Source organism: Nesoenas mayeri (assembly GCF_963082525.1).
Source record: "Nesoenas mayeri genome assembly, chromosome: 7".
In the NCBI taxonomy this organism is placed as follows: Eukaryota; Metazoa; Chordata; class Aves; order Columbiformes; family Columbidae; genus Nesoenas; species Nesoenas mayeri.
Window position 1 is genome coordinate 32,311,387 of NC_137551.1, and position 12,324 is coordinate 32,323,710.

At 34.1% G+C, this 12,324-nt stretch overlaps 1 protein-coding gene across 1 annotated transcript in view; it reads left to right on the top strand.

Moving 5' to 3' along the window:
• Positions 1-6,116, top strand: part of ATRNL1 (attractin like 1) — a gene marked incomplete at both ends in the record, with an annotated part of 484,917 nt that extends 478,801 nt beyond the window's left edge. Inside the window, one exon of the mRNA XM_080348357.1 lies at positions 5,992-6,116. Within this exon, the coding sequence (XP_080204483.1) occupies positions 5,992-6,116 (125 nt within the window). The remainder of the gene's footprint in view (positions 1-5,991) is intronic.
• Positions 6,117-12,324: the final 6,208 nt, after the last annotated feature.

Consider the following 12,324-nt stretch of genomic DNA (forward strand, 5'->3'; position numbering starts at 1 on the left):
CAGCCTGGAGAAAAGGAGGCTGAGGGGAGACCTCCTCACTCTCTACAACTATCTGAAAGGAGGTTGTAGTGAGGTTGGTGTGAATCTCTTTTCCCAAGTGACAAGAGATAGGATAAGAGGAAATGGCCTCAAATTGGACCAGGGGAGGATTACTCCTGTCGTCGGCAGGGTGTTTGTTTGCTCTGTGGAGCAGAAAAGAGCCATCCCAAAGTGAATAGTCAATCCACACTTGTCCATAGCCACAGAGACCAAACAGCCCATGCTATCTTTTGGCCACTGGCAGACAGGATAGTTGAGAGCACCAGATATTGTACAGACCTGGATTATAGACTAAACTAAAGATATCTCACACTGAAAGGGATGGGGAAACTGCCGGACTGTATTAAAAAAAAGAAAAAAAATCACTACTGGCCCCTCTAAGGACAAATATTTCACACAAATATGTAGGGCCATTTCCTTTTCAAAATGAGAAAAATTGCAAAAGGCTGAACATTTCGTAAAGGATCCTTTATTGTGTAGTCTGCATTTCCCACAAACTGACAGCAAGTAATTCATAACTCTATTCTGGGAATAGGAGTTTCTTAGCCCCTTGTAGATAGCTGTTATTACTAAATACCAAGGGTATAATACAAAGGAGCATGACATCTCCTCTCTTCTAGTGTGTGGCTATTTAATTCCACACTGTTATTATTTAGTTTGCTATTGTTATGGTTTAAGCTCTGTCTCATATTTTACTAATTTAATTAAGTTATATGTATAAGAAAAGGAAAACATACCTCCTGGAGTCTTGGCTGTCTTCCCATCTAGCAAAACATTATTACTGAAAAAAAATGATGGGGTTACTTGCCCAAAGTAATTTCCTAGTTAGTTTAGTTTGTTTAATGTATCTTTCTCATAGTAAAAGTGGTGTCAACTTAAAATATACATCCATGCAACAAAAAGGAAGAGAAGCCTGTTTTGCGGTGCTGTCAGCTTGTCCTTATTAAAAAACAAATCTAATTCAAATAAAAAAACATTCTATACGATGAAGACATCATGAAGATAATTATTCTTCTTGGCAGTTGCTTATGATTGTTTTTCTCTGTGACTATGCCTGTGATCTCTGGATATTGTATAAGGACACCTGCCAGCTCAGGACCCTCAGATACACATGAAGAATTTGACTATTTTCTGACTTTGAAATGAACTTAGCCCTATTGTGAGATACAGTGGTTCCTCTGACCATGTACAGTCTTGAACTTCAGATGACTCTTATTTTTCCTCCTGGAAAGCAGGCACTTGAGTATCAGGTTTATATGTGGTTAGGAGAAGGTTTTGTGGATCATGCCTTTGAATCCCAAATTTTCTTCTGGTCCATTTTATGTGCCTTTTGGATGTCTCCCAACATGACTTGATCTATGGCACAGGAGTGTGTAGCACAAACAACATTCTGGCCTTTTCATTCACGAAAATCAATCTTGAGTTAGTCCACTTGGAAGAAGCTTGCTTAGGAACACAGGAAAATATAGGAAGTACGAGACAGTCCTGAAAATTTTACCAAACAATTAAACTGAATAAGAATATTTGTAGCAAAATATGTCATAGAAAGTGAGGTAATTTTTTTTCAGTGGGTACTCAAAAACACTTCCCTAGTAGCAACCTTCTTGAAAGTTATGTTCTTCCGCCATTGTAGGTGCTATAGCTAACATACGTATTTCCTATGAAGAATAAGTGTATGCAGTTCTGGCATCCATAAAGGTTATGGTGAATGTGATCTGTTTCATCAAATTAAGGAATATATAGTACAAATTGCATTATTAACACAGTAGTTTTGTATAGAAATGTCATTTATACACACATAATACACCTTGTGGATTTACAGTTCTTTATAATTCTTTGTAGACTTGAAATAATGATAACTGACAGATTTCATTAAAATTCCCTACATAATAACTGGTAGTTTTATTGGCGAGCATGAAATTGTCTTCACTGGCTTCACTGTGTGCTATGGTCAGTTTCATGAGGCACTGGTCTGTAATTCTCATCACTTACTCAGTACGTCTTCAAACTGCTTAGATCCTTTTGTACAGATATTTATGGAATGTCAATGGAAAGACTTCAAATATCTGATCCTTTATGATAAAAGGACTCTGTCTACTATTAGGCGAGCAAGAATCAACAAATGGCAGTGACACAAAGACTGCTGGGTGCTGAAGGGTGAAGCTATTACTTTAAAAGTATAGTGTGTACCCGGTCTTTTCTGTTTAAGTGTCTCTGTATGGCAGCTGTCATTTTATTTTCATTGCTTAAGGTCACCTTAAGCAATTACTATAATTTTGGTTAAAATATCAAACAGATCCAATTCATCTGCCTGAGTTGTAGTTATTTTATTGTCTTCAGCTTTCGGAATGTTCTGATTCTGCATAACAATGAAAATGTGTAGAATGTAATCAAATGAAGACATCTATCCAAATGATATCTTTTAAAATTGAATTTAAATTGAAAAAAGCATTTCCAGTTACCTGCCTAACCATGAATCTGAGGTCATTCTTTGTTCCCTTACTTTTAACAAAAGGGGTGGTAAGAACTCAATTCATTTCTCATTAAAATGAACAATAGAGGAGGAAAAAACAGTTTTAAATATGCACGACAGCATGTAAGACTAACTTTTTCAATGTACGTTTTTTCTCTACTTTGAGAGATAGTGTAGCCTTACATCAGTTCAAATGTAGCTGTATACAATCAGCGGAAAAACGTTTAAATATCCCAGCATGGGTATTTCCATTTAAATCTGATTACAGTGAAATAAAACTGTAGCTATTAAAGGTTTAGAAGAACTACAAATACAAGCAGTAAAAGAAGACAGTTAGTAAATGAGGTAGTAAAACATTTCAGCAGGGCAAACAGTTTATAGCACTCAGCCTTCCTGTAGCAGCCTGTGCTATTCACTACAGACCCGTGCACTGTTCCCTGAACTGCACTTAAACCTGCAATTAACCTTTCACGCCTAATGAAGCTGTTTTTCTGCAAAATTAAAATATATAGTACTGCCTGTTTTTACAGAGACTGGGAGGAGAGCATCTCGAAATGAATGACTTTTTCACATGCTTTTGTTTGAATGCAGAATTGAAGAGCTGTTTGTATATAAATCGGGAATGCGCTTTTCAAGGCAATCTCATTTGATGTGCTGTATTTTATTCCTGTACTTATTAATTGTTTTGCATAATTGTATAAAAAAAAAATACACAAAAAATTCACACACCAGTAATTTTATGATTAGCCACTTACTTCCTGAGAATAAACTATTACCATTTAACTCTCATTAGGAAAGACAATAGTTCTGCTAAAGATAACCAAGTTCATATTGCTTTCTCTGGTATTTTTCTCATTGTGGATACAATTATTTCTTACAAATATATACTTTCCACTTATGTATTTGACTGGGCTCACTTCTTAATGATCTTTCCCTACATATCCTGAAAACAAGCTAGAGATTGTTTTTGCTGCATAGAACTAGGTCAGGTTATTTCTATAACATTTAGTAGAGAAACAAAATAAACTTAAAAATAGGTCCAGTTATGCAGCTAGGCTTGAATTTCCAGAAATTAGACTATTAGAGGTGACCCATTGATTCTTCATGTGGACACTTACTGATTCCACTGCTGATTTTTGCCACCTTACTCAAGAGTCAGAATCAACCAGAGACCATGAACTTGTTTGGAAAATGCCAGTTTGGATGTAGGAAGAATATTTAAGTGGCAACATTCAGGGAAGACGGGTAAATGACATTGCTTATGAACTAAGGTAACAGATATAGAGCACTATACAATTTACAGCTCCAACTGTAATGACTATAAATGTATTCACATTTGTTGTTTGGATACTAAACCTGTAAAATAAAGGGAATGTTTTGGGGTTTTTTTTTGCTTTTAATGAATATTTAAGCTGCAGCATTTTTATCAAATCTTCTGTTGTATTTTGATGTAAATTCTTCTTGCTTGCAGTGTCTGTGCATCAGCTTGACTTGGTAAATGAAATTCCTTTAGACTGCCAGTCTGAAATAATGAATTATTCCCCCAGTTAATTGTATTGCTTTGATAACAAGGAACTGTGCTGGGCGTAGAAAACATAATAAATGAATTTCATCAGATGATATGTGTGACATTTTGAAAAATTATCTTCTGTAGTGACCCGATTTTAATGGAACTCTAACAGCATGCCAGTATATCCCAGTAGGCAGCATTAGATTTGAAAGAAATAGTTCTTCCTTTTTGTTAATTGTTATGTAAAGTGAAGTTAACATCATACATCCAAGTGTATTTTAAAATATCTTATAAAAATGGAAAACCGCTTTTCCTAATAATATTAATTCCATTTAGCATATTCCCTAAGCCTAGCTGTTAAAGGCAGGATCATATGTAAGCAACCATCAAAATGTCATTTAGGTTTTATCCCTGAACCTGCTGATACCAGATACTGCTGGTACTTTAAAGGTGCCTCAAAGATTTCAAAAGTTTAATTTATCGAAGTTCAATTTAAGGCATCACTAGCTCATGCCAGTAAATATATGTGTCTGTGAGAAAAACAACTTAATTAATCTTGGCTCTTACATATCCTGAAATGTAGCAATGATAATTGCACTTAGCATTTTACACCATAGTGACATGCGTTTTCAAAAAGCTGTATGCACATTAATTAACTCCTGTGACATTTTTGTGAAGTAAAAAAGGTAGTGTTACAGTGTGCAATAGCATAGATGTTTTCAGGATACCGGAAACCTGAACCGAATCTGACAGTATATCATATACCAAGAAAGAAGCCTGTAGAAATACTTGGAAGTGAAAAATATTTTTTGCACCATTCCTTAGTTAGATAAGTGTTGTAACAAGGAATTGCATTAATGATATTGCCAAAATTGGGTTCTGTACTATTGACCTGAGTTAAAAAATGGAGACTGCCTGTTAAACACAGTGAAAATTATTTTCAAAGGTTTCTTTGGGGAGTAGTACTGTTACTGGTTGGAGATTGAGATGTATGGGGCAGTATGGAGAACCAGCACCATCTCTACCCGCGTTATGGGTACACATAGATGTGTTTTTGCAGATACAAGTGTCATGCCTTTGTTGCAACTGTGATGGAGTAGAAGATATGAATGATGTGAATGCTCCTGATCCATTTAATTGCGATATTGCATCTGTGAATTTAAAAATTCAGAACTACCATTTATTAAATATGTTGTCAATCACAGCATTTCAGCACAAGTCAGTAATTTCTAGCAAGTATGCAGTAACAATCAAATATAAAAGTAAATTCTTAAACTGCTAATTTCCTAAGCGTGCCTGTCTATGACCTCTGTAATACTCTGCTAAGATTATAACAGGTCAAAAGTATCGACAATCTAACCAGAGTTTGAAAAAGAAGAGTTGAAAACATTTTGAATTTACCCAGGCCAACACCATGATGAGTCACTGTCTGTTGACACATCCAGGCATTCTGGAAAGATATTTTCATAGCTTTTAATTCATGGTAAATATTAACCTCTGAATGTTTCTGAATTAGGGAGCCGTGTATATAGCAAGGGGAAATATTCAAGGATACAATTTTGTCTTAACTTTGTCTTTCTCTGGAGATTTCTGATTGGATAGTTTCACCGATTTCTAAATGCAACTCACAAACATTTAATAAGAGAAGATCAATGTCAGTGAGCTGCAGGTCCATATAACCAGGAAAATGGTGATAAAGAGAGGTGATGTTAAGATCACACAAAAAATCAATAAGAGACTTAATCCTGATTTCCAGTCTACTGTCTTTACTCACGTTTTTTTTCCATTTCTTCATTGCGACCAGGTAGCATTTTAGAGGGTGTTAACTTGTTATCTAACTCTGAAATAAAGCTGATCACTTCTGGGAAAGTACAAAAACTTGGCATGAAAGGAACCAGCACACTGCTTTGGAACTCTTTCTCAGGAAAGCTGGGCATTAAATTTTGTTTTCCCTTTATTTATCTTACAGGTCTTGCAATTGCAAGTGCACTGATAGACATTTCACAACAGAAGCCTGCAGACTGTAAAGATAAGAGCTCAGGAGTCAGAAATCGGAAACATCATCTTTCAACACGTCAAGGAACTTGTGTCTGAGATTCAAAAACTACTATTGTATATTCTGTAATGTTTTCTTTTTAAATGGCTTCCATTGAAAGCTATACTACAGCCTCAGTTTTTATGGAGGCAAATCTATGAATGAACATATGAGGTGCTGTGCTCTGTTGTAGTCACGCAGCCTACTATACCCCAAAGCAGTACGAGTATGTTTGATGAGCTTTAATAAAAAGAGTGGATTCTAATATCAACAAAATATTAAATAAAATACCTAGTATTCTTAACCCTGAACATATCAGAGCAGGGAAAGTCCTTGAACAGAACTCAGAAAAACTGTACATCGTTTTGTAATGTAGAAGGAAATTGTATGATTGAAAATTAAGCAAATTCCAGGGAACTAAAGGACATTTTTTTATAGCTTAATGTACCAATGAAAATTGTACAGATTTTTCCCTGTAATCAGCATTAAGATATCTTTGCAGCAAGCAGGAACTCAATAGGATCATTTGGATTTAGGTGCTCTTTTGTCATTGCCGGAAATAGGTATGCAGCTTTTGAATTTATCATGGGTATAAACTGAGAAGACCACACGTAACATTTGAAAGATAATTCCTTAAAAACATTGATTTGAGCCTTTCATGATTATTTTACTTTACCATGCAAAATCCTCAGAAACTGCAGCAGAGTGATGGCTGGGCTTTCATGGTTCTGTATGTAAGAGTCTATTCTGAATTATGTATTTTACAAAGAGTGCATGTGGGTCCTCCATGCCAACTAACTGATTAGCACTGTTAATTGAGCATGGAAAAGCTTCTTCTGCAATAAAGTTTGCTTTTTCTTCCAAGACAGTCTCCAAAATTGCAAGGAAAGTTGAAACTAAGGAAGGTTTAACTTCCTGTTTTTCTACTGCTCCCATTTCAGTATTGAAATTTGCTGGTATCTATATATTGTACTGACCTCCAAGCAGAAGAAATGAATCCTAGTCAGCACTTTGACCCATCTTTTTATAACGAAGTATGGATGGCTGATAATTTTTTTTTCCCTAGCTGCAGAATTTCATCTTATTCTCACTTTCACACCATTTAAGGAATTACCCTGCATAACAAAAATGATATAAATAAATATTTAGATATCCAAGTTGCTTCCAACAGTGGTTCTCAAATCCAGCATCCACTATGGAACCTCAAACAATCAGTACTTAACAAGAAAAATCCAATTAAAGAGTTTCCTTTCTATAGGACATTAGTTTTTGGGGGCTCAGTCACCACAACAGATAACCTAGCAAACAGCTTCAATGACTCTCAGTCTTTTTATTTGTGCAAAATTCATTAATATAGTAAGGAGTAAGGGAACGCTAAGGGGTACGTAGCAGATGTGTCATATTCTCATTTACACATTACATGTTGACAGCAGTATAATATGAAACTAGTAGTTTTGTATGAGCTTGTTGAAAGTACAGTTTCTCAACTCCAAATTTGCCACCATACTAGTGCAGGAGAGTGATACCGAGGTATAGATACCTCATGTAATGACAGACTTTTGGTAAATATGAAAGATATAAAAAGATAATTGATGTTTACTACTATATCTGTATTTTTCATGTTCTTTTTATTTCAGGAAGATGATGACATTTTACTGTTTATAGTTGACTACTTAGTTACTTGCATGCCATGGTGGTGCGGTAGCGATAATAAATCCCTGTTGTGAGTTGTGTTTATTTTGTAACGCCTTTCATACATAGAAGTACTCAGCTTAATTTGGATGAGGACTAAATGTAAAAATAACTATAAAAAGGAACGATTGTACAGTATGTAGTTATATCTTATACAGGAATATTAGGTTGTGTCTAACCATGACTGCTCTATTGTTTTGATAAATTATGCACTCATGAATTATGGTATAATTATTTCTTATGCTGGCATGATTGTTTCAGTATTTTCATATCTCAAAATAAGATGATTATCCTAAAATAATGCCATTATGATCTTGTGACTTTTATTGCCTATTCTGACCTCAGTCTCTTAAACTTTCAAAATTCCTTTTTGAAGCTTCTGTTGGCAACTTTCAATCAGTGCTACTTAGCATAGTGAAAAACATGATCTTTTGAAAACGAAAACGAACCTTTCTGTCAGTTTTAATGTTGACCTGTTCAAGTGAATATAAACCAATGGAACCAGTTTATATGATGCATACACTTATGAAAAGGAAAGAACCACTTCTCTAGAATATATTTCAAACTCTGTATTATCCTCAGACTAAACATTTCACATAAGAAGTATACAGTGTGTGCTTTGTGAATGTACTGGAAACCCTGTACACAGAAGGACCATGTAGCCTCTGACTGTACTCACCCATGAAGGAATATATTCCTCCATATCTCAACCAGAGTCTGGCAATTACTTGAAAAGCAGGTATGAGTTTTAAAGGGAATAAAATATTTTATAACAACCTTGAAGATGGGCAAATAACTATCAGCCATTTTATTGTGTTAACAGTTAAAAACATTATTTTATTATACAAGAAAAGCATGTTTGTCATGGGATCATTCAGCATTTTCATTCACTCTGAGAATGTCTTTTTCCTAAATTATCTTTCTTCTCCCAGGGTCCCTGATTGCATGCAAATGGTAAAGACATATAATAATAAAATAAATAAATAAAATTACTTATATAATGGCCACACTTAAATACCAGAAGTTTGCCAACACACCTCAAACCAAAGCTGCAGAGTAACTGTTACAGCTTTCTATATTTTAAAGGTATAAAAATAGCATCCTGTATCTGATAACTACATTTTGTTAGTTCTTGGCAAATGCAAACTTTTTGATAATGACTACTGTACATCAGATGAGATGTTTTATCAACTGTCACGTTATGATTGCTTCATGAAAAAGCCAATTTTTAAAAAACTCTGTTCTCCAGTTTAACTTTTGAACTCTTTCTTAGAGTCAGAAAATGTTGAATGGCCTGTTTTACCATTGATGTGATTTATGTTGGATGAAAAATGAACGACTAAGCACTGTTCTGGAAAGTAAGGCCCAGTAAAGTTCTGATTGTCAGGATTCCACCTCCACTCCATGGATTCTGCTGAGGGAAATTCAGAAGCTAATAATTACTGCTCAAAATACAAGATAGACTGTCCATGGTAGCATGAGTTTGCAGGTACTTTAGTTCCCCTCTGTACTTGTATATTTATATAAAGTCCTGAAACAAATCAAATTTGTACACAAATACATAACACTTTAGAATACTCACTTCTATTCATTGCATTCCTATAAAATGCTATTTTACGTATACAAAAATGCTTATCTATATGTTGCCACTATTAAAATTTTATTAAAAAAATAAACCAAACAACAAATTCTAGATATGTTAAGGCATGAAGATGCCATTAATTAGGAACATTCAGATTCATCTAATTTGAAATTTTAATAGCTGACTGCTGTCTCTATAGTTGAGTCCCCTCTCATTTTCCGAAATCAAAAACATTTGGACAAGTTCAGATCAGGACGTGTAATTTGTTGTGTAAAATCTGCAGCAGTAATTATTTTCTAAATAATCCAATGTAGAGAGTTGGAATCCTGATGGTAAGAATTTTAGTTTGGGATCACTTCAACAGATGCTCAGTCTTTATGCATAATAACTTTCATAATATTAATCTAAAATATAAAATCATTATGTATCTAATTTCATTACCATTTTTTAAAAAAATCATCTGAAAGGTTTCTTGAAAATAAAGGAAAAGTCTCTGTTAAAGGTAATTAATAATTTCTCTGTTTTCTTAAGCAAAGCTGACCTTTCCAGAACGCTTGACACTACTGGGGAAAATGAAATAAATGAACTTTATTTTTTTCTGTCTCTAAGGTGCCACATTACCTGAAAAGCTGTACTTTACTGATATTTATTTCAGATCTTCTCTAGAGTAAAGTATGGAATACCTGAGGCTGTTTCAGGTGCTTATAGCAAATAATAGCAAAACTAATGTTTTCTACAGGTGGCCAGAGCTTCCCATATTTTCTTCAGCTGTTCTTGCTTGTTAAATACTAATGAAGAAGAACAAATCTGTAAAAAAATAAAAGAGGGCTGTTATTACCCCAGGCTTTCTTTCATTGATACTTCCTTGGTTGTGTGCATTGAAGGTGAGCCATGTTTTGGTAAAAACCATCTCTTTGCACCTCTTCAGAGATGTTAAAACTTCTTATTCTCTAAAATAATAAAGCAAGGTTGGAAATTATTAACAAAGGTGAAAAAAACAACAAAAAAACCCTGTTTAAAACATACAGGAAGCATATATATATGTATGGAATGATGTAATTGGTTTCACAGGTGATCTAAATCACAACATTTTCTCAGTTTCCTTACATGTTCTCACAGATTGAATAGTATGAAGACTTTAAAAGAATGAGTGGTTATTCGTGTGTATACTAATCGCCATTTCTAAAGAAATAAAACCTTAAATGTATTTATTCTTCCGAATGAGGATATAGAAGTCTGTTTGAAACACTGTATAGAGAATGTGATCAATTATCAGCTGTTAACAATTATTATCAATTGGCTATCAGTATTTTCAGCATGTCTGAGACTGAGTGCATGAAGTGAGGCAAGTGTCTTCCATCCTATTATATAATTTATTTTGTAGTGTATTTTTCTGTAACAGTTTTTATATACTAAGGCCATAGTGAATTCCACAGAAAGCTTATAAGTATTTGGAGTTTGAGAGAATCGTTACTCATTTAACAATAACCATTTACCTTTCTATGTTACCATCAAACAGTGCTTAGCTATATTCTTTTCCAACTTTAGCAAATGCTTTTTTCTTAAAGACCTTTTATTAGTCAAGACGCAAGAAAAGAATAAATTGAAGCTCTTTATAAACACTTCCAGATCTAGAAGACATCTTTAACAACTAATTCTACTGAAGGTGTGAGTCTTTTTAACATCCCTTTTCAGGTGAGCATTTACCAAAAGTCACTGTTATGACATGATTTCTGGTGGTTAACATAAAGGATAAATTATTTTTTCATGTGAAGTCCTAAAGCTCTTTCATTATTTCAGCTACAAAATATACCTGAGGAAATATAAATACAGTTTTGAAACTTAATGTTTAGGATAAGCACTATGAATGTTCTTATGACCGAACTCTACCCAAACTGTCTGTGTCCTAAAGTCTCCTCTTTCCTGCTCTGCAAAGCACAAAAAGCCAAATGGTTGGGTACAAAAATCTTTCTAAATATATTAATATAGATAATTTTGTTTCTGCTTCTGAAGAGATGGTTAGAATATGGCAAATCATTTTTTCTGCTTGAAGTTCCATAACTGAATACTTAGAAATGATAAAATTAACCTTACTAATGGCATGGGAATATCAAAGATTAATTAATTAATGTTTAGAGAGTACTCAGAGCTCTTTAGTGGTCTAAAAATAACAGTCACTGTCTGAATGCTAAGTATATTTTAGATATTAAGTTATTTAGTATCAGATTTATTTAATAGTGATAGATGTTGCAGATTTTTATTCCACAACTTGGAGTATAACTTTAAAAAAAAAGTAAACATTTCCTGGCAGATATTAAATGATTACGGCTGACATCTTTGATTAATCAGGCTTCTCAGATGTCTGATTTTACCTTATTTGTGCTTTTTCTCCTCCAAGTAGCCATTCTTTGTACAGTACCTTCTGCTTCATTCACAGTTGCCCAGACCATAGGATCCCAAAGGTGCTCCACTATGTTGATGTTCATTGTAGTCTGAAAATGTCAGTGATTGTACCATTTTAACCATGTTGAGGCATATCAGGGATAACTCATTTCCATGCCTTAATCCCTTATTTATATTAAGTGGGTCAGAGATTTTGCACACTGTTCATGCTCCATCTTCTTCACTGCAAATAATGACTATGCCTTTTAAAAAATGTTTTATGAAGTTATAAATTCTTCCAATGTAGCTCAGAGTCCATGGTATAGCATCATAAGATTTCTTAAAATCTGTGATTGTGTATTCATTGTGATTATAGTGCTATGTATTATCAAATATTTCATGAATATATTTAATATTTGGTAGGACACTTTTCCAGAATTCCCACCAGTGTTACTCAACTGTTCCTCCTTTATAAAAAATAAAGTAAAGCCTTTTGAGAGAGTTTTATAGAGTTTAAGACAGGCACTGCACTAGCTTTTATATTGAGTTTATGAAAACCACCTTCCATTGCTCTGAAACTTTTTCATATATCTGAAATCAACAGAATTACT